Source organism: Zosterops lateralis (genome assembly GCF_965231275.1).
Source record: "Zosterops lateralis genome assembly, chromosome: 11".
In the NCBI taxonomy this organism is placed as follows: domain Eukaryota; kingdom Metazoa; phylum Chordata; class Aves; order Passeriformes; family Zosteropidae; genus Zosterops; species Zosterops lateralis.
Genome location: NC_139771.1, coordinates 13,429,131 through 13,451,522, shown reverse-complemented (window position 1 = coordinate 13,451,522; position 22,392 = coordinate 13,429,131). Strand labels below are relative to the sequence as shown.

Here is a 22,392-nt window from a genome sequence, read left to right as displayed (position 1 = left end):
TCAGTCCTTTCCCTTTCCACTGTTCCAATTCTATAACTGCAGACATCTCTTAATTCACAGTGACTTGAGCAGCCCTCAGATAACTGAAGTGCTTGGTTTGAGTCTCACAGTAATCATCCTCAAAGAAGAGTGCTGAATGTGAAAGAAGATAACTTGTCTCAGAAGTCTCTGCCAAATACCTCTAGATGGAGAGATTTCTGTTGCAGCTGTTCCACGTTTCTACTTTTCTATATTGAATGTTAAGCTCCTCTTTAATGGATTCTAATGTTTTCCAGTGGCCACTTGAGAACAAAGAACAATAAAAAATATGTGTTAAAGATTATTTTTAAGCATTTTTAAAGAATGAGAAAGTCTTCATTGATTAAAAATAAGGACTGACATAAAATTACTAGTTTTACTTGAAATATAAGAAAAGGCAGCCCTGAGTACTTGATGCACAAAGAAAATGTTTTCCAAGACGGTGTCAGTATTAGTATTATTTTTGTGTTAATTCTTTTGCAGTAGCACTCTGATGCGGTTGATGTACATTTCTACTCAGAACAGTACTTTATAATAGTATTCACATATTTAATATGGTTGGAGTGTCATTATAGGATTTTTTTCATGTCAAATCCTATATAATTTGTTTGTTTGTTTTTCAGCATAGCTTGCAAGTGTCTTTACTGATTGAGAAGCAAAAATTATTTTCTGCCTGTGAAAGCTGGAAAAATGTTCAGAAACCACTATCAGGTAAAGCAGAAATAATCCTAATTTTTACCCATTTTCATCTCTGAGAGAGCTCAATTAAAATAGCTTATCCTGAGAGGCAAAAAGTCCAGTTACAGGAGTGTTCTGGAGTGTTTCATAATTCAGTATTTTTATAGACGTGTTATGAAGTAATAGGGTAGCTGCTGATGCTGTCAGGTCTGAAATGGGCACAACATGAGTTTGGCAATGGCTTTTGTTCTTCACCCTTGTGAGCCAGGGAAGGCACATCTGCTTCCATGCAGTCATGGAAGGAGTCCCAGCTCCTAAGATGTAGTCAGAAAAGGGAGTTGGTTTATTCCCTTGGTCCAGCACAAGCTCGTGACAACAGTAGTCACATTATTTGGAACTTCATTATCTCTTTTAGTCTTTCCTGGCCTCTCCTTCTACCACACTTTGCCTCCCTATCTCTGCTCTAGTCCCATCCCGAGAAAACAACCCACTACAACTACATTTTCCCTACTGATCCCAGATGTGCTATTTCTGTATCCAAAATTGATATTTCTGATGCTGTTCCCTAGGATGTCCCAGCTTTTCCTGGAATTTCTGCTGCCCAGCTGCCACTGGCTTTGCAGGATTGTGCTCCCCAAAGATGTTCTGTACTCCCCTCCGGCTGATTGTGGAGTTTGGCAGTTTCTTGCCTAACTTCCCTAGGGCCCTCCATGAGACCCAACCATCCTCCACAGCACTTTTGTAACTTCTGTCAGCTTCTTGCATCACTGTTTCTTTGACATTTTCTCATCTTGTGTCTGCTATTTTTCCATGTCCTGTTCAGTTTAACCTCAAATCAGGGCCAACTCAAGAGCTGCACTATTAACAAAATGTAAAGATGGAAGAAAAAGCTACTTATTTAAGATTGGCTGCAAGCACACAAAGCTTGGCAGTTAAAAATCTTTAACTTTTTGAGAGGTTGATCCTGTAGTCCTTAAATCAGGTAACTTGGAAATTGATAGTATACTATATTTTAAAAAATCATTCACTGTAAATTTAGAAAATATTTTGAGTGCAGTTTATGGAATGCCATTTTGAATTTTTTAGAACTTACTAAATCCAGTCACTGGGATCAGCCATGTAGCTGGAGCTGCCAGGTGTGTGTGGGCAGAGGAAAATACCTAATTCATATACAGTGCAGAGTTGATGTTCTCTGAAAAACTAATCTGAGGTGCATTTCTTTTGCTTGCCCCTCTTGCTCATTCTGACTTGCAGGCAATTGCTTGGGCAGCTGAGCATAAAGAGAATTGGGGAGTGCAGGCAGCTAGAAATTAGAAGGGAATGGCAGAGGTGTAATGATTGATTAGGTCAACCATGCTGCTGAAAAAATGCTTAGCAAACTGGAGGCTGAGTGCATCAGATGTCACAAAAAATGCGACATCAAATGGCAAAAGTCTAGAGGCAAGTAATTCCCTAAGCAGAGGCAATAAAATCAACCTCCCTGTGAGCCTGTGTTTAGATTCCTTGATGTCCAATAGAGCACGTGCTCTGTTGTCAGGAGTTTTTACCTGACAGGGACATCCATAATAACCTTTTTCCTGTAATAATTCTCTGTTGCCTCATGAAGGCTGTAGCCCTTCTCCTTTCCATGGTGATACTGACTGGTATCAGATCTACTACCAGGCCACTTAATTTGACCCAGAAAAGTTGGTAAATTTTTGTTTGGTCAGATCAGGCTGGATTTTGGTAACTAGTAGAAAAGTTATAAAATATGTAGGCAGAGCCATTCATGTATGTAGAGAAATGGTGTAAACTTCATTTCCATTGGAAATCAGACAGAACATGCAAGTCTGCAACACCTTTTATTTTTTAGCAGCATGTTTTAAAATTCACGTCATGTAGCAAATTGTAGAAATAGATCTTATCCAAATACAAATTAGTCATCTCTTGCATGACTTTTTAGAATATTTACAATAATTTTGCTTTTTGGAAAATTACATTATAGATAAAATAATATAAAATGCTCCATGGTATTCCTTCAATTTTATCTTCTGATCCTCTAGTAAATCCAAGTATTGAGTACGTGAATTGATATGTTATAGTAGTCTAGAAGTTGTTATTGATATTCTGCTGTCTGACTGATCAGTAATAGTGACTGTGATAACAACATGATACAGAGGGATTCTTAGGTTCTCATCTTGACCATTGAGAATTTAGTGCTGAGCATTGACTGGATGATGTATCCTTAAACCACTTTTTCATAGGGGGGCCCCTTTGTTGAAATATTCAGTGCTCAAGGCAGGAACCCAGGAGCAAAATGGAAGATTTTTGGCCACCCATCAGCTATATCAAAAGTAAGTTTTCAAAGAAATCTATAAAACCTAGAGTATAAACTAGAAAAATGTGAATGAAGCTAAAAATTAGAAGGTAATGAGGGCTTTGACCTGACAGTGGAGTTGTCACTTGCAGTTCTGTCATTATGGCAGACTTAATGACTACTTAAATTACTTCTGTATGCCTGCTTGCTGACTGAGTTGGTCAGTGTAATTTTACAGTTTAAATATTTAGGAAGTAATTTTGGTACTCTGGTAACCAGTGAGTTGAGCTTTGCTCAGTGAATCATAAGTCCTGTTTGTCAGCATTATTTGTTCATAAAACACACAAGTAAAGGACATACTTGTGTGGATTATATTTTTGCCATCAAATGTGAACCAGTTATACTTGCAGTGCCATCTGCATTTTCTGATTAAAAAAAAAATAGCTTTGTATGTTGGTAGCATGGTTGGTTGTCAGGAGGAGAATTCTATCAGGATGCTTATTTTGTTGCTCCTTTTTGTAGGAATACGACAAAGAACTAAAAGGCTTTGTTTTTGTACTTGAAGGAAACAGTCTAATCAACAAAATGAAGCTGCCAAGGACTACCAAACAAACTTGTGAGTATCAAAGAATTAAATGTTGTTCTGATTATTACATCAATCTTGTATTGGAATGCAAAATTTACATTATTCTCCCTTAGTTCAGGCATAATTCAGCATAGGAAAAGTGCATTTTCATCAACTTTTTAGCAGGTCAGTTGCAAATAAGTAAAACTTAGAGAAATACCATATTAGAGTAAATACTGTAGGGAAGATCTAACATGTCCTGGTGCTGCCACATTCATTTTTATACCTGATCCTGCTACAGACCAATGTCTGATAAATACCCTCTGACTCCATTCAGCACTTACCAAAGCCAGTAATTCTACTGGCACTAATTAATGTGAACTAGTTTCCTGTCCCCTTTCTCATTTTACCTTTTAAAGAATTTTTATTTTTGTATCAAATAAGCACTAGCAGGACAAAAAGTTATACCCGAATTTCCTCTGTGTTTATGTATTCAGTGTTTCAGGGTAGTATGGAGTGTTTCCCAGGATGTCTGTTGCACCACAACAAGGCAGAATCCAAGCAGTCTGCAATACAGCAGTCATCATATGCCTTAAACTCCTTGGCAGGGTGGTGTACCTTAGAAGGCGTGTAGGAGTGAATTTAGAGCTTGTTTAGAATTAACTGCTTGTTTTTGAAGAAAAATTGAGATGGTAATTTTACACAAATTGAATGGGAATCTTCTAATAGACTTCTCATGCAGGGTATACAGTAAGACTTAAGTTTTTTCCAATAAACAAACAAACAAACAAACAAACAAAAAAAAAAAAAAAAAAAAAAAAACACTTTGCCCTGGTCACGCTGTATGGGCTTGAAGTTTAGTCTGATTTTCATTTAAAAAATTGGCTGTTATCTTCATTAAAATAGATAGTAATGGAATGTGTATTTTTGGGAAACCAAACTAATTAATTTTCCATGGTATAATAAACTACTATAGCAAATAACAGTAAAAAATTTAAAGAAAAAAATTGCTAATTGTTCCTAAACATTAAAATTAGGATTAAGAATTAATTGTGTGGGTAATCACTGCTAAAATAGTTTGGTTTTAAATTTACTTTAGCTAGTGCTGCAATACTGCAGTCAGGTTTCCATCTGTTACCATTCTGTTTCCTTCTATCTTGGTCTCTTCCTCTCTTGAGGTGCATGTACCTCAAGTATTTAATTAATCAAGTATATGGTCTCCCAGTTGCACTGGAACTTTGTGTACTCTTCCAAAATAAAAGATACTGTATATGCAAATCTAATTTGAAGTTTTAAGGAGTCATTTGGCCCTCAAAAGAAGTTCTGATTCATCATTCTTTAGAAGAGGAGCCAATGCTGCTGGTCAGGCTTGTGAAGTCAAGGAAAAGCAGCCTGTACCATCTCTGATGGAATATCTAAGAAAATAACATATGGTTCAATTCAGACAGCTTTGTACTGTATTCCCATGATAGGGAACTACCTGAATTTTTTGTTTGTTTCCTCAATCAAACACCTTTGCTACTATTCTGAAAATCAGAAGCCTCCACTGAGCAGTGTTGTCATGATCTGAATTGCATTCTCACCGAAGAGTTTTTTGAAGTTGCTTAGCAAGGTGTACATTGTGACCAACATGAGTGCAAGTTCAACATGACTATAAGATATTCTTAACAGGAAAGTATTACTTCATTTTATAATTCTTATGGGATATTTATTGTCTTCATGCTCTTGGAGCTCAAAAATTGTAAGCTAAAAAAAAAGTTCCTTTTCCTTTCATGAGAATTCCACCAAAGCCACAGATGGGACTTTTGAAACAATGCCTTTGTTGCAGTTTGAATTGAATTTCTTCAGGTTTTTCTTGTGTTCATATGTTGTGTGAACCTTGGGAAATAGTGTTGTAGGAGCATAGCATATGGTACAGAATCGAAATGCTGGATAGTGAAACGTGCATCTGCATGCACACAGCACTTTTTTTTTTTTTTCCCTGTTTCTAGTGGGACTTGTGCAGCAATTTCTGACACTCCAGATTTTTGTGCCATTGGGAAAAGACTTCTCCACTGAGTTACTGTAAGATGCATAAAATTTCCTTGAATACTTAAAGTGAATTCTTGATTGCAGTCATTAATTATGGTGGCATATTTTGCATTAAAGCATGGTGACTTGTCAAGGCAATAAAAAGTAATTAAGCTAATGAGATCATTATTTCTTAGATGTTTTAAATACTGACATTCCTTTGAAGACAGAACAAACTCAAAAAAATCCTGAATGAAGATGATGAAAAATCTGAAGAAATGGGACACAAGTTTATCAAACATATGAAAATACTGGTGCATGAGGACTGCCTGAAAGTTCACAAGAGACTTATTCATAAGTCATAAGAGAGAGCCCTTTGGTTCAGGGCAAAAAATAAATACATATTCTAATAACTAGGGGAGAAAAACACAACCAAACGCTAAGAAGGTAGAAAAACAAATGGGTTCTCAATTGGTATAATTATTTCCACACTGTGAAGAAAGAGAGGTACAGCACAAACAGATCTTTTATTAGTTAGGTATGAAGTGATTTAATAGAGTTTTAAACTTGGGCAGTTGTCAGACTTTGGACAGCATTCTTCCCCTAGTGACACCATCTGTTTATATATAAACAGCACAACTCACTCAGCTTTGTAGCCTGTAGAATATCTGGGATTGGATTAACAAAAGAAATATTAGGCCATTAGAAGCCCTGCAAGAAAAGATGGGTTGAATGATATCAATTAAATTAGCAATTAAGTCGTGGAAAGTGAAAGAAGGACTCTATTTTTGTTTGACTTTCTGTAAGTTTGCATTTAAAGGGGCAAAACAAACAGAGTATGTCATGCAGCGCATGGAGACCAAACTCTAAGTACCAAACCAAAACTGAGATTTGCTTCTCATGGACATTCTGTAGGCAGGGGCAGAGATTAAATGACAGGTACAGGAATTCAGATTTTCCTGTAGTGTCATGTTTGGTTTGATTCTTTTGGGTATTTGCCACCTTCTTAACAAGAACCTCTTTTCTACTTTTACTAATTTTATTTTTCTCATTGCTTGTTTTTTTTGTTTGGTTTGTTTTTTTTGTTGGTCTTCTTTTTTTTTTTTATAAAACCATTTTCTATCACCTCTCCCACCTTTATTTGCCTTTCCTCTTTCCAGCTTATATTTAGACTTGACATTTTCTTCATCTTTTCTTTCTACTTCCTGTTCCCATCTTACCTGTGTCCCTCTTATAAAAGCAAATACACGTCCTTACAATATTCTTAGGTATTTGTATGGATTTAAATACATGTATTTTGTATTTGATTGATATATATATATATATATATATATATAATGTAACATATTGCTATATAATGCATATAATATAAACTATGTTAACTATGTATTTTCTCTTTAGATACAGTTACTTTGAATGAAGGTGTTTGTCTTAAAAGTACAATATCAGTTGTTCCCCACTTAGTGCAACTGCATGAAAAAGTTAATAAAACTTATTTTAAAATAGTTTTAATACTGAGTTTTGTATTTGAAATCAACTGTAACTTCTTTGTACCCATAAAGTCCTTCAAGACTTGCAGAATAGACAATGCATTATTTTATCCTAGCAGACTTGAGATAATCCAGTAAATAATAAAGACAAGTCCTTCTTGCTTCATTTGACTGTTGTTCAGTTCCCTTCTTTTCAAATGTTTTGAAAGAAATCTCTTGCTTTTTTGCAGACAGAATGTTGATGCCGTTGTTGCTTCCTGAAGTTTAATGTTCAAAGATGGTTTCTTACACAACCAGACTACTTAGTGCTGAATCTTTGAGCAACTTCAAGTGAAAATTGATAGCATGCCAAGCCATGAAATTTACTTTATGTAAAAATCACTGAGAAGTTTTGTAATACCTGGGCATGAAGCTTTATGTTACATTTCTTGCTGTCCCATTCTGCAGAGATATGGAAATAGGAATTTAGTTTGGGCTTCATCTTCTTTTGCATTCTGTTCAGTGATGGATTTGGTCAGCAAAAACAAGAATTTCTTCAAGACCATTCATCACTGCTGGCATCAGCTGAGCCAAACTTTCTAACTTGATGCTGTTAACCAGTCATGCAAGATTCCTGCCATAAATACTGAAATGTGCAAACTACTGTCTTTATTAGCTGGTTTATCTTTTCTTCAGAGAAAATTTAAATAGAATTTTAGATACTTCTTTATATGGCATGATTAGATGAATACCACCACATTAACAGTCAATGTATTGATCTGTGTAAAAATGTGTAAAAGAGATTGTGGATGAAAAATTTGATGAAGCATAATAAAATCACCACTAAGGTAGAGAGCATGTAATTTATGCAGCTTCTTTGGAGCAAATAATAGCAAGGCTATTAGTAATGCTGAATATAGCTGTCTGCAGCAAATGCAGTTGCCGGTTGTTAAATCTTCAGTGTTATGGATTTTGCAACTTTTCTGAAAAAGGTAACTCAATGTTTGAAACAATATTTGAATGTAAAAGAAAACAACATCTGGCTTGTGTTGTCATTTTTGCTTTAATTCCCAATACATGGACATGTGGGTGTTAATACTTCTGCTTGGCATTTTGACAGGCACTCAGACATTTATTCTTGAAGAACTGTAATGCCACTCATGGTCATACTTCGGTTCTCATATGCTTTTTCTCAGTGTTGGGTATCACATGAAATTAGCACATCTTATAATGGACAGTTTTACAGCAAATGATTAGAGCAGCTGATGTGAGGAAATAGACCTTGAAATTGTGCCATAGCAAAAAAAAAAAAAAAAAAAAAAAAAAAAAAAAAAAAAGTAGACTAGTCTGGTGTAAGAACAAGGATGAGATGCTCAATTCCTGGTTATGTACTGAAATATTTTGTGGTCTCATGTGAGTTCCTGTGTATCGTTCAACCTTTTTCTTCCCAGTTCAGGCATGGTACTTACTCACCCATTGCTGCAGCTCCAAAGTCACGCTACCTCTTGAAGTGATGGCAAATTCAAGCTGCTTCAAACTTGTTTAAATCTTGGCATGGTCAACAGCTGTAAATCCCATGTGGCACAGCTTGTAGCTGGGGAGGTCTCACTTATCTTATGAGATCCCCTTGGCTCTGGCAGGAAAAGCTGCAGAGCAGACATGCCCATTGTCAGTGAAAACTGCTGCTGCCCCCAAGCCCAGACTTGGTGCTCGGTATTAATGTCCCGTGGGGCTCTGCTGTGTTGCCACTTCCTAGAATCACACAGTACCTTATGGACCATCTTTCCAGCCAGGATGTGCTGAGGACCACAACATGATTGCTTATTCACTTGAATGCAACCTATGTCTCCTAGTTTCTGAATTCTTCCTGGTGTTTAAACCTCAACCTTTCCACCTTTGCTCAGCTGGCAAAGCATTTATCAACAGGTTTGCTCAGTTACTGTCCCACTGTTCACAGTCAAATTACCTTTGCTTGCCACTAGCCTTCGCCAGCTCCAGAAGGCATCAGCTCTTGTTATATTCTGAACTAATGCAAACTCTGTGAGAGTTTCAAACTCTGGAACATACATGATACATTTTCTGTTGAAGCTAGTTATGTATGAAGGAATCTGTAGGGAAAAAGGGGCTAAAATCTCTTTATTCCTGAAGTAGTTGTGCTTTCTGATAAGAAATCTTATTACACGGCCTGTGAACAGTAGAGTAGAATAAATATATATTGGTACCATATTTCCTGTTTTCAAACAGTTGTTTCTATAAATGTAAGCTTATTACTTTGAGTTTTTTAATAACCACAACATAGTAGGTTTTATAGGCATAGCTAACTTATTCGTAGATACCATATTAGTTTGAATTTATGTGAATCAGATGCTATCGTAATCAGTCATCATTTTAGCTTTGCTCACAGAGATACTGTAAATCATTGATGTTAACCTAGATACCCAGCATGTTTTCAGATACAGAACAATATGAATCTTGGTTAGTCTTGCAAACCTTACACCAACCTCTTAAAATTCAAAGCAGGACATAGACACTAATTCTATCATGTACATCTGAAATTATTGGAAGATTTTAGATAGAGACTGAAGGTAAACTTTATTGAATAGATTAAGATGAGAGATTATTTGAAATTCTAGTATTTAGTAGCATGAGACATGTTCCTTGACTTTTTGGTGAAGCAGGAGTTATGTACAGAAACATTCTTAGAAGTATTAGAGTATGTTAAATTTCATAATTTACAAAGCAGATTTTAACTTATATATTTGAAAGTAAAAAAAAAATTAATAAGTGTCCCAGTCATCACATCTTCTAGAACTTTAGATGGAAGCAAAGTACTAATTATTTATATTTGGTTGGTTGATCAATGTAAGTAGCATGAGGTAAACTGAATCCTGTTTATATTTGGTTGGTAGGGTTTGTTAGTCAGGATTTTCATATGCCAAATAAAGTAAATTCTGTTAGCAAGAAACTTAATTTTGTCTTTTTAAAGGGAAGACTTCATAGTAATTCTTAGTAATTCTTAGCAATTAGAATCAGTGGTTTAAATATGAGAAATACGGCGGTATTTAAGAGAACTATTACATTAGCAGGTGCAAACATCCTTTCCTTTGTCTCAAAAGGATGAATGAAAGGATGGATTGTCTCTTTAGTACAGAAGATTAATGGAAAAAATAACAAAGTGGAAAAAATAACAGCCAATGAACTTAAAAAGCCAACCTAACTTGCTGCAGGCAAAAATAACTGCATTATAGAGGTACTTGGTTTAGATTCTGGAAAAGAAGTCAGCACTAAAATTTCTACATATTAATACTCATTACAGTACTTTGTACTGAAAAATTAAAAACTATTATCTAGAATTACAGTTTTCTAAATTATTTGGCAAAGTTAGCCATGCTTCAGAAGAACATAGGATTGTGCCATAAAATGGAATTTACTAAATACTTGAGAATAAGAGAAAAATTATCTTATTTCAAAACCAAGGTTATTAAAATATTGATAGAAGTTTCTAAAATATATGTTATGAATATTAGTGAGCACTTCCAGAATGATTTGTAAAACATGTGGAGTTGTAAGAGTAATTAAACTTTCACGCTAAGTTATTCTTGGTCAACGAAAATACGATAACATTTTTTTACTTGGAGAATTGATGGCAAATATGTCAGTATCTTGTAGGGAGAGGTCAGGATTCTCCATTTCTTCATAACTGCTCATATTTTGAAAGATTTCTATTCTAACAACCAGATTTGAAAATTCTTTTTTTGTGCCTGCCACTTGTGTTACTCCCTCTTCATGGATACTGGTTAAGGGCATTTCATGGGGTTTTCTCCTTAATGCTCTCCAGAAAAAATACCATCAACTGGAAATTCCAGTACACAATACAACTTGCTCTCTAGGTCTGGTGACGTCTTCCAGATCTCTTATTTTGTAGAGATTTGATTGATTTTCAAAATAACTACATCTGTTTTTATGTGGGCAGGGTACAGTGCTCTGGATTGCAGATCATCAGGCAGCCACTTCTGTAATGTAGTATCTCCTACAAGACCAATTTACAAGTAGCACATAAAATATATGTGAAGTACAGGGGGCTCCTCAATAAGGAAACTTGAAAATTTTAAAGCATAGAAAATCAGCTGACAATTGCTATTCCTTTGTTTTCTGCCTTTAAAGTGGAGGTGATGATGATGATGATGATGATAATGATGCTACTATCTAATGTTTAGGAAGCACATGCCTTTTACGGAGAAAATGGCACTACACTTGTTAATATTAATATACTAACGTACTGTTAGTGAAGCATTAGCAGAGAATTCTCTCTGGATTTTGACCAGGATACAAAGAGATTTCTGTTACTATTAAATCACATGGGAGTTGCTCTTAGCTTAGCAATACAGATGAAATATCTGCTTTCATGTTTGGTCAACTTCCAGGTTACATCATTTATAAAGAGAAAAACACTTTCATTTGATGACCAAATGATCCTGACATATGAGGCATCTCTTCAACAGTTTGGTATTGTTTTTTCTAAGTTCATTTTTAGCCTTGAATTGAACATTAAGAATTGGTTATAAATTATTATCCGTACAGAGGCAAAGTGAATAGGCAATCTGAGCAGATGAATCTATCTTTCCTCTTGGGTAGTTGCTACCATTCGCTTGCAATCTCTCTATAGTTACCATTGTGAGGAAAATAGTCAATCAAATTTGAAGATGTAAAATAAAATTGAAAATTGAATTGGAAGGTAATTTTACTTTCAAATGGTTTGCAAATGTAGATGTTAAGTGTGAAATGAATGCAGTTAATGACCATAGCTGGAAGAGTTATGCACCTGCTGATCACAGGAATATTATTATAAATGAGGTTGATTTTCTTGTTGACTACCTCATTTTTCTCAACATGGTCTCATTACTTTTCTATCATGTCTGACCCTTAGATATAAATACTCAAGCACAGACATAATAAAAATACATTAACTCCCATATAGATTTTTTAAATTCATCTTTGAAGATCAAGATGTGTGCTGCAGATGTTTCTTGCCATTGTAGGTTTAACATAAGTTCTGCTTTTGGATAGCAGGAAAAAAAAGTTGAGTTTCACCAGAAGTACTCTGGAGTCATTTTGCAACTGAGAGATCTGAGTTCTAGTTCCCATTTTCTGAATTATTTCAAAAAAGGGTTTCTCCAGATCTTTCCTTTATTTTTATTTTGCTATAAGCAATGTAATTGAAAATTTTAAAAGTTACACTAACTCTTAAATAATTATCTTCCTTCTCCTGGGAAATGAATTGTTTTATATAACTTTAAGGCCATCTTTTTTTTTTTTTTTAATTTGCCTGTTTGAATGTTTCACCTACTTTTGCCTGTGGAATATAACTATTTTTATTGTTTTAAATGTATTTACAGAAATAAAGTACATTTCTTTAGAGTGATTATATCTATGCATCTCAGGTTTGCCCCTTCCTTATGGCACATCTATCATGATAAAAAGTCTTATTTTAGACTTATATGATGGAGTCTGATATAAATGTATGTCTTTTAATCTAAACAAATGTGTTCAGTGCTAGATTTTGGAATGTAACTGAGCTGTACATTTACCAATGGCTTTTCTATAACCAAGGTACTTATTTTTTTTTTTCATGAGGGAGAGAGATAAACTTATTCATGTAAGAAATAAATAATAAATTTTAAACATATTGAACTGATAGTATAGAGCAAACTTAGGATTTATTGCCAGTTGTTTGGAGATATGCATGACTTAATTCTAGGCTCCTACTGCTCTGTTACAGCCTCCTTTAAAGCAACATTCTCTATTGAGAATTATGCAGTTTGAGATTCAGCAGGGACAGTATTTTTGCTTCTCAGTACTCAGGTTATTGCAACTGCTTGGTATCTCAATTGCTCAGCTCTACATGTAACCAGGAAATCCAGGGAGCTTCAATCAACCATTGCTCCAATACTTTGGACTTCTTTGGTGCACTGATTTTTTAGCACTTCTGAACACCCAAGATTTAGAGTGAAGAGTTTCTGGAAACTAGATTCATAGATTTTTCACCAAAGGTTATAGGGGAAGTCAAGTGAAAGGTGGAACTATGCCTTAATCTGTGTCAAAGGCTTAGCTATGTGACCCATTTGCTGGTGATCTTAAGGGAATTATTTCACATCTTCCTTAAACTTCTTCAAAAGTAAGATCAAGCCCAGGTCCAGCACTGTAAGACACTTGGAGGTTTTCTGATTAAATCACTTTTCAAGGACTTGGTATAATTTGTCCATTCATAAAAATATGTGCAGCTGATTCTAGAGTCTCTCATGTCAAACAATAGCAATAGTGAGGATATAATGGTTTTTTCTTGGCACAGTAGTGGAATTTCTGCTTTTCAAGTGCATGTGATTTATAAAAGGAACTGCTAGTCTTTCAAAATGAAACAGGTAGTAGTATTCCCTTTGGTTTTCATTTCCCCATCCATGTTCAGAGGATGAATAGATTAAATGTCAGGTTAGCTGCAATGGAGGGGAAAGAATCAACAAGTTCTGGAATACTGGTGAATGGTTTGCTTTGGATGATGGTTTTAATGACTGTGGAGGATCAAGAAGGTGCTTATGTATTTTTATTGCCTGTACTGGTAGAACCTTTTGATATTTACGTACTTGCAGTATTTTTTGTACTGTCCTTGCTTAAACTCTTAAATTGGCAAAAACAACTAAAATATGTAATTTGGCCCAGAGTTATGTCCTCCTAAAATTACCTAAGGAAACCTATGAATGTTTTAAGGTGTTATTCTGCAAATTTTAGGTGATGACATTTCATTATTTAAGCTACAGGCATAGGACAGGTAGTCCTTAGCTAATGAAAAAGTGTTTTCGGTAATAAATAAATTTAAAAAAAAATCTACAGGGGAATCTCACGATTTTGAAGTAAAACCCAACATTTGAAAGATTATGAGTAATTACTTTTAGCAATACTAAGTAGTGACAAGAAGTTGTTTATTATAATTATTTGTCATCTTCTCAGAGGGGCTGTTAATTACAAAGAAATACCCATCTGTTAGAAACAGGCTTGTTCAAAAATAATAGGTAAATTAATCTTTGTTTTCCCATGCATTAAGCATATTCTCCCACATTGCAGCCTTTGAAGTAATATCTGTGCTCTGGAGTGTTAAGGGAGGACTGATGGAGAATGTCAAAGTTGTGCTGCTGTTGTGGTTTAACCCCAGGAGGCAGCTGAGCCACAGCAGCCCCTCTCCTCTCCTGGGAAAGAGAATACTCAAGGGTAAAAGTGCAAAAACTTGTGCATTGGGATAAAGACAGCTTAATAGGAAAAGCAAAAGCTGCACATGCAACCAAAATCTAAACAAGCCATTAGCTCCTTCCCATGAGCCTACAGATGTTCAGCCATCTCCAAGAGCTCAGAGCTTCATCTTATGGGATGGCTACATGGCAAAACAACATAGCTCTGAACTTTCTCCATTCCTTCTCCTTCCCCACAGTTCTTACTGCTGAGAATGGTGCTGTGTTGTCTGAAACATCCCTTGGCTCAGGAGGCATCAGCTGTCTTGACTGTGTCCCCTCCCAGCTCCTCATACATCCCCAGCCTCCTGGCTGGTGAGATGAAATGAGGTGCAGAGCAGAAAAGGCCTTGACTCTGTGTAAGCAGTGCCCAGCAGCAATGAAAACATCCCTGAGATACCAACACTGCTTCCAGCACAAACCCAAAGCATAGCACTCTCCAAGCTACTCTGAAGAAATTTAACTGGGCCCCAGCCAAATCCAGTAGAGCTGCTAACAAGGGAACAGAACATAAAAATGACTCTCTTTATCAGTTTAAAGGAAATCTAAAAAAAATTTGTGATCATGGCTGTGGTCTGAATTTATTAGAAATGTTGAAATTCAGTGTCCTTGGTATCACTGTGAGATGACCTGAATAGTGAGCAATAAACTTCTGCATTGTAATTCACCTTTGAAGGTATGTCCTCATGAAGTAAAACAGACAGACAATGTATTGTGTTTACCTTTAAGCTGAAAAGAATCTATATGCAGTGACAGAGACATTTTTAGGAAAAGAAAGCAAATAATACTTTTCTAGTTAGCAGGCCCCAAGTTAACACAAGCTTAAGGGGTCAAAACACGTGTTATTATTAAAGGCTACTGGGTTCTCAGTTCATACAAATTGAATTCTTTCATACTCTGAAGGGCTGTGGAAATCTAGCAAAAAGTGTAGACAGTTGAAATGAAATTAGCATGTAAAGTGATTTTATATATGCAGGGATATAGCCACAGAGTTTGAATTGGAGAAAGAAATCTCATTACTCATCTTGTAAAAGAATTTTTAAATTCCATATTTGCTGCCACTGACATAAAGGATCTGCACACAAACAGGTTTTTTGTGATTTCCCAAAGATACTGGATTATTGAATTGACAAAGATCTGTTCCGTTCTCTCCTGACTTTTCTTTTATAGGATAACTGATTTTGACAATATTAAAAGAAGATTGTATTTGTCAACAGTCCACAAGGAGTTGTCGGTAACCCCTCTGCATGCAAAGATTCCTCTGTCTATGATCAAGCGCAAAATAGTAGGTACCTTGGGAATATTCCATGGACTGATGTTGAGCATGTTTTCTAATCAGAAATGTTTTGTGTATATTATGAACTTTTTTGAAATTATTGCTTGGTTTAGAATTCAGGTCCTACTGATTGAAGATACTTATGTATGTCTCCTTTACCAGATGGCAGCAGAACCACTTAGTGCTGTACCTCTTCTATCCTTCTTCGTATATTAGGAATTCTTTCTCATTTTACAAAATTACTCCTGTTTGTGAAGTTTCTTCATCGCTCCTGTTGATCCATCCTCTATAAAATTCTCTGTGTCCCTTATATTTCTTCATGATGGTGCTCCTGCTCCTATGTCCCTTCTCTTGTAGTGACCTTTGATTACATTCATTGGAGCTGCAGGTAGACTCTAGCTGATGGCTGCTTTCACATTCTTCAGGTTCTTTCAAATTCTGGTATATATAGAACGATCTATGTGTCAAACTGATGAAAACAAAACAATAACCATTATCTTCTCTTTGTTCTCCTCTCTCATGCCCAGCCACAACACATGGTAATAGCTGACAGGATACAAAGGCTGATGGTAACCCTATAACCATGAAAGGACTGAGTGTTAAATACTGCTTTAGAAAATAAACTTGATATGAGAATAGTTAGATGTCAAATATTTTAAAATATATATTTGCATAAAGAGAACTAGATAACAGTATACTAAACAGTTGTGAATTTAAGGCTAGACATGAGAGAGAATATTTTACAAAAAAACTCTGAATTTATAACTTTTTTTGAGATAGGTTAAATGAAAGCAACTCTGGTAACTTAAAACTGAAGAGTGTTCTGCTATGTGGGAAGAAGTAGTTGGATTTTTTTTTTAATTAATATGTGTCAGATCATACCCCTGAAGTTGCTGTTAATTCAAAACCCAATGAAATTAAATTATTTTTCTTCAGTGTAATTTCAGTTAGTTGGTGTCAGACTAGTACAGGTATTTCAGGATTAACATGTGCATTAATGTACACCAAGTTAAATTCAAGCAGAAGATGAACTTCAGTTATGTATTTTAATTTAGATAATAAAGCATGAATCAGATATTTCTAGATGCTCTGATCATTTATAATGACAAAATATTTTAATAACCTTAATGCTTGACCAACTTTAAAGAGTACATCTATATTCCTTAGTGTATCTGAATACATATCTGTCTCCCTTTAATGGTTGTCTTCCTTTTTATCATTGCTTTTCCTTAAAGGAGGGAGCATACTGCTTCCAGTGATTAGATAGATATTTTACATTGCTCTGATAGTTCAACTTACTGTATATACAAGCTGATTATTATTATTATCAGCATGAGGGGTTGTCAGGATATATATTAAGTTGTTTGTTCCATCAGCAGAACATAGTTTGCATATTCACATGTTATCTTTCTGTATTGTATTCCTACAAATTATTCTATTTTTCAACCTCATCACTAGAAGTATAAATTATAATTAAATACTGAATGTTTCAGTCCATCGCTTGGTGTCTTCAAAACAAATATTACTTTCCTTCCAAAACTGCAGATTTAAGACCTGAACAGTAATGTATGCACCAAATTTTTTTCTCAAATATATGTGTTTTTGGCAATTAGAAGCTAACATTTCTATTTTGACTGTGTAAGGAAATTAGGCATGTAAAATCATTATGTTTTTACTTTTCTTTTCCTTTAAAATTTCAACCATTGGTCAGCTAAATTTTACACATGAGTATTCATATAAAATATATTACAGTTCTGAAAATTGAATGAAAATTGCTGCATTTCTCCTCAAGGCTATCTTGTTTATTTCTATAGGTGTGTTAGCCTCGGCTCATGTGTTTTACTAAAGAGTATTGTTTCTCTCTTCCAGTGGTGCAATATGTGCATTGACTTGGTAGCATTTACCTATGAAATATTCAGAGGAGCTCTCTTCCAGTCTTTGGATGGAATTATTATCTCAGCTAACTGTAAGCTAAGAAAGATCTTCACTTTAAAATCCAAGCCGAAAGATACAGCTAAGGAAGATGGTGTGTTTCAATTACTATCTAGTCCTAATCATAACTGCTCGTGTTATAAAATCAAAAGCTTCTTATCCATCAGATTGGAAATTTGAAGGATTACATGATTTCATAAAAATTAAAGTGGTAGGACAGCATAATAAGCCTGCTAGTGTTGGACTTAAGGCAGCTAATTAAATTTGTGTGTACTCCTGTGTTTTAAACACTGAATTCCTTAGAAGTACTTTATTGAAGAAATTCTGACAGATTTATCGAGTAGAGAGCTTGTTTTAATGAGGGTGTCTTATGCTGATGGAAATCAGGTTTTATCCAGGAACAGAGTATCTGAGAGGAAGGAGAAGTACTGAAAACAGCAACATTTGCTGTTTGTTTTCTTAATTTTGGATGCTAGTAGCTTATGAAAGAATTCTTATTGAAATAATGCAGACAAAACTGTAACAAAACAGTACATGAAACGCAGCTGTGAAACTGTAATTAACAGCTCCAATCATGTCCAGTTATCCTAATGTGGCCTTGTTTATTGGGAAAGTAATATTGGTGGTGAGCTGGAAAATGACAGGTTTTTTCGTAGTGGATCAGGATATTGGTCAAAGTTTACCAGTCTCCAGACTTGCATCATAATCCTGAATCATCATTTTCCAAGGAGAGAACTTCATTCCTCACTGGTATTTGCAGTAGTAGAGGAGAAATTTCAAAAGCACAGCTGGCACTTTCTTATTTTAAAGGCACTCTTAGGAATAGCTCAGCTTCTATTTCATTCAATATTTCATTTTGTGCCTTTTAAGGAAAATACCTGAAAAAATGTTTCTGATTTCAGAAGGAGAGGTAGTTAACACTGTTGTAAGTGTAGCAAAATGTATCTTCCATTTGGAAACACTAAACCAATGGGGGAGAGTAGGCAAACCTTGTGAATACTCCTCTGAATTTTTGTTGGTAGGATTGGAAAAAATATTAATTAAAAAACGTCTAGAGAGAATATGGTAAATTCTCAGCAGGGAACTGCAGTTCAAGCTCTCACTGGCATTCATTTAATTTAATTCCATTGGTGCATTGTTTTTTCCCTTAGATTCTAAACAGATTCTGAAATGTGCTTAAATATTCCAAATGAGTTCCAAAATTCTAAAATGCAGTTAACATAATGAGTCGACAGATTTAATAAACTGTATGCATAGTAAAATATTACACTTTTAATTGCTTCATTATCAATTCTATGATTATTACACAGCTGGTGGGCATTAGTACTTTCTGTATGCTTTTGAATTTCCTTATCTAGGCAATTCATAGAATCAGAATAATTGTTTAGCTTGGAAAAGACCTTTAAGGTCTTTTGAGTCCAAGTGTTAAGCCAGCATTTCCAAGGCCATCACTAACCCATGTCCAGAAGAACCCCACCCACATGGCTTTTAAATATCACCAGGAATGGTGACTCCACCACCACCCTGGGCAGTCTGTTCCAGGGCTTGACAACCCTTTTGATGAAGTGTTCCTAGTATTTAATCTAAACATCCTCTGGCACAACTTGGGGCTATTTCCTCTTGTGTTGCTGCTGGTTGCCTGGGAGAAGACACCAACACCTACCTCTCTATAAGGTCTCCCTTCAGCTTCCCTTTTTCCAGGCTGAACAACCTCTGTTCCCTGAGCTACTCCTCTAAACTTGTTCTCTAGACCCATCTTAAATTTTCATTACAGCTGAAGATTAAAATTATTCTATACTTCATACCCAGTTAAAGAAAAACTATAGTAAATTTTTTTGTTATTATTAATTAAGTTTCAGATAACAGTTACTCTTTGATAAAGCTTTTTCCCCTCTCAGAATGACTAGACCAGTTAGTTGAGCTCCACTGAATGCAGTGACGTTGCAACTTGTATTGAGAGTTGTCATACTTTAACCTTGGCCAGCAACTAAGCACCACACAGTCAGTCCCCCCAGTGGGATGGGGGAAAGAATCAGAAGGATAAAAATAAGAAAATGTGTGGGTTGAGATAAGAACAGCTTAATAATACTAAAATGTAATGACAAGGGGGAAAAAAAACAAAACCCAAGAAGGACGGTTGTTTTTATTTGCATAATTTATTTACCATCAGCAGCTCCCTCCAGTCAGGTTTCCCTCTAGTTGATATGCTGAGCACACTGCCATGTGGTTTGGAATATCCCTTGGGTCAGCTGGGGTCAACTGTCCTGGCTGTGTCCCCTCTCAGCTTCTTGTGCCCCCTGCCATCTGCTCACTGACAGGGCAGCTTGGGGGGCTGAACAACAACTGACACATCAATATGGTATCAGCACTGGTCGCATGCCAAGTCCAAAACACAGCCCTCTACCAGCTACTGGGAAGAATATTAAACCTTTCCCAGCAGAAACCGGAACAAGGGTCGAATTCTTTACTTCAAACTCCTTGGTGTGGTGGAAGTACTGATTTCAAGGTGCCATGGGTGTGTTACTCTCTTCAAGTAGCAAGTATACAATATGTTTGGAATTTTGAAAATGACAGTAAATGCAAAGGAGAAACCACATATAGGAGAAATTATTTCTGTATGAGATCATTGAGATTGAAGAGGAAATAATTAATCTTTTCTGCCTCATGACACTGAAGCATATCAGCTTAAACTACACCTAGTTTCTTGTTTCCATAGTGATGCAGAACTTATGTATGGGTTTTTATCACTAAGTATTGCCCAACAGTGATAAATAATGTACTGGCGTGGCAAAAAAAAAGGTTGAAAAAGTATGTCCTATACTGAAATAAACATTGGGCATTTGAATTTTTTTTATTCGAATCTCAATACTTGATCCCTTATTCATGTTTGGGTTTCAGATTGTGTTTTCCTCTACTTTTCCTTGGAAAATAGACTAATTCATTAGCTTATTATATTCAAGCCTTCTAAAATTTGGAATGAATCTGCATTGTAACATCTGGAATGGTTCTGATATGGATTCCTTTCTTTGTAGAGAGCAGCTTTTGTAAACTCAGTCTATATTGGTAATCAAAGGGAAAGCAGAGATAATCAGTTCATGTTCTACTAGTGCCTGGTGTCACAACAATACATAGCTTGACAGCTTTTTTGGTTTATCATGAAAGTGTAAAGGTGTCCAAAGTTTGGAATCAAAGCTTGTTAAATTCTTTATTTGTATATATGGGACTGCTTTGCTACTTCAGTCCCATAAATATGAATACCAGATTTAGCTGTTCATTTTATCTGAAAATCACTGTATCAGTGTTACAATTAAAGCTGAGTTGTAATAAAAATTAACAAAATTTATCTAGTGATTGTTTTGTTTGCTCTCTTGACAAATCAAAGAAGTTGATTTTCTATCACTAATAGGCTGGCCTGTTCCAGCCATTAGTGTATATTTCTTTAAATGTATTCAAAAATTTTGACCAAGAAGTATACACAATATAATTTTAAAATTTACAGTAAAAATTGACCATTTGCAGAAAACTTCAAATTACCATAATCTATACAGTTTTTATAGCCATATGAACTAAAGTATATGTAATCTACCAAATAATATAAGTCAAATTAAATTCCATAGTGTCATGAAGTAAAGCACACGTTTTTGATTCTAGGTACCTGCATTATCACACCTGGGCCATATGAGGCCTCAAATGATATTCCTCCAACCTGCCAGCTCAATTCTGATGTTCCACGAGTTACACAAGTGCTGAATATGGATGAAATTCAGAGGCCAGAAATAAAACGTAGGTAAAATGCAGTGCAAGAAATAGGTAATCTGTTGTATTAAAATACTGTGAATACAATCAATACAGTAGGTGTACAGACAATTGTTTTGTAAATGTCCATATTTAGAGTTCGAAAGTCATAAAATGAAACATGACAACTCCTGCACACTTGTAGTGCCACAAGCACATAGACACATTTCTGCTATAGTTTGAGGTCTGTGTGGAGCTTGAACAATTCTAATTCAAGCATGAGATTTATAACAGTATTTGAGATGTCATATGAATGTACATTGAAGCAGTTACACTTTTTTTTAAAGTATGTTCACATCAATGTAACTTTTCTGGCAATATGACCATTCTTATACTCTGAAAAAGAAAATGTCTTATTGCAGTTATTTGAGTGTTTCTTTAAGCTACAAAATAATAAACCATATAATTTAGACTTTGGCAGCATTGCATAGAAGAGATTTGTTAAAGAAGCTGGGCAGTTGTGTGCTACAATAGAAGCTGTTGGCTTGGATAAAAACTAGGAGAAAGCAAAGAGATGAATAAATTTAAAATTACTGGTACTGCTGAAGGCTAACAGCAGGAGACCTCAAAAGTTTTTGTTCTGATCTCTGTATTGTTTATTATAGTTATGAATAATCTCAACAGAGAAGTGAATAACAGGGGAGCCAAATTTTTTAATGATACAGATACTGGTTTAGTAAAGAGTGGTGCTTCATGGAGTTTTAAGCTTGTGAGATGGGCAATCCCATATTTACTTTTTCCTGAAAAACAGAGCAGGTAACATGCAGGAAATATCACAGTTTTCAAAGCAAGGTGTTCACTTTATTGGTTTTATGTATTGTGGCCATTGTGTTGAAAAATTATGGACTAGGGAGCACTGTAGGGGGTAAATGGTGAACATGACATCATGTAAAATCTAGCTTTGCTAAATGCTAAGGACTGTACATTGAGGAGGAATGATAACTACAGTTAAGCTTTAAAGGATCAAAATTAAATTAATCAAGGCAGGCAGGTTATCATCACCATAGATACAGCTCAGTAGAAATTTCAGATTTTAATATGTTTTAAAACTCTAAGTAGAAGGAAATTCAAATTCA

At 35.3% G+C, this 22,392-nt stretch overlaps 1 protein-coding gene across 1 annotated transcript in view; it reads left to right on the top strand.

The window, feature by feature from the left end:
* Nucleotides 1-708: 708 nt before the first annotated feature.
* The window catches only part of CFAP20DC (CFAP20 domain containing), a gene marked incomplete at both ends in the record, with an annotated part of 67,428 nt that continues 45,744 nt past the window's right edge, over nt 709-22,392 (top strand). Inside the window, 8 exon segments of the mRNA XM_083869480.1 lie at nt 709-729; nt 2,940-3,029; nt 3,515-3,608; nt 5,549-5,621; nt 15,484-15,598; nt 17,459-17,615; nt 21,173-21,309; nt 21,313-21,331. Of these exon segments, the coding sequence (XP_083725606.1) occupies nt 709-729; nt 2,940-3,029; nt 3,515-3,608; nt 5,549-5,621; nt 15,484-15,598; nt 17,459-17,615; nt 21,173-21,309; nt 21,313-21,331 (706 nt within the window).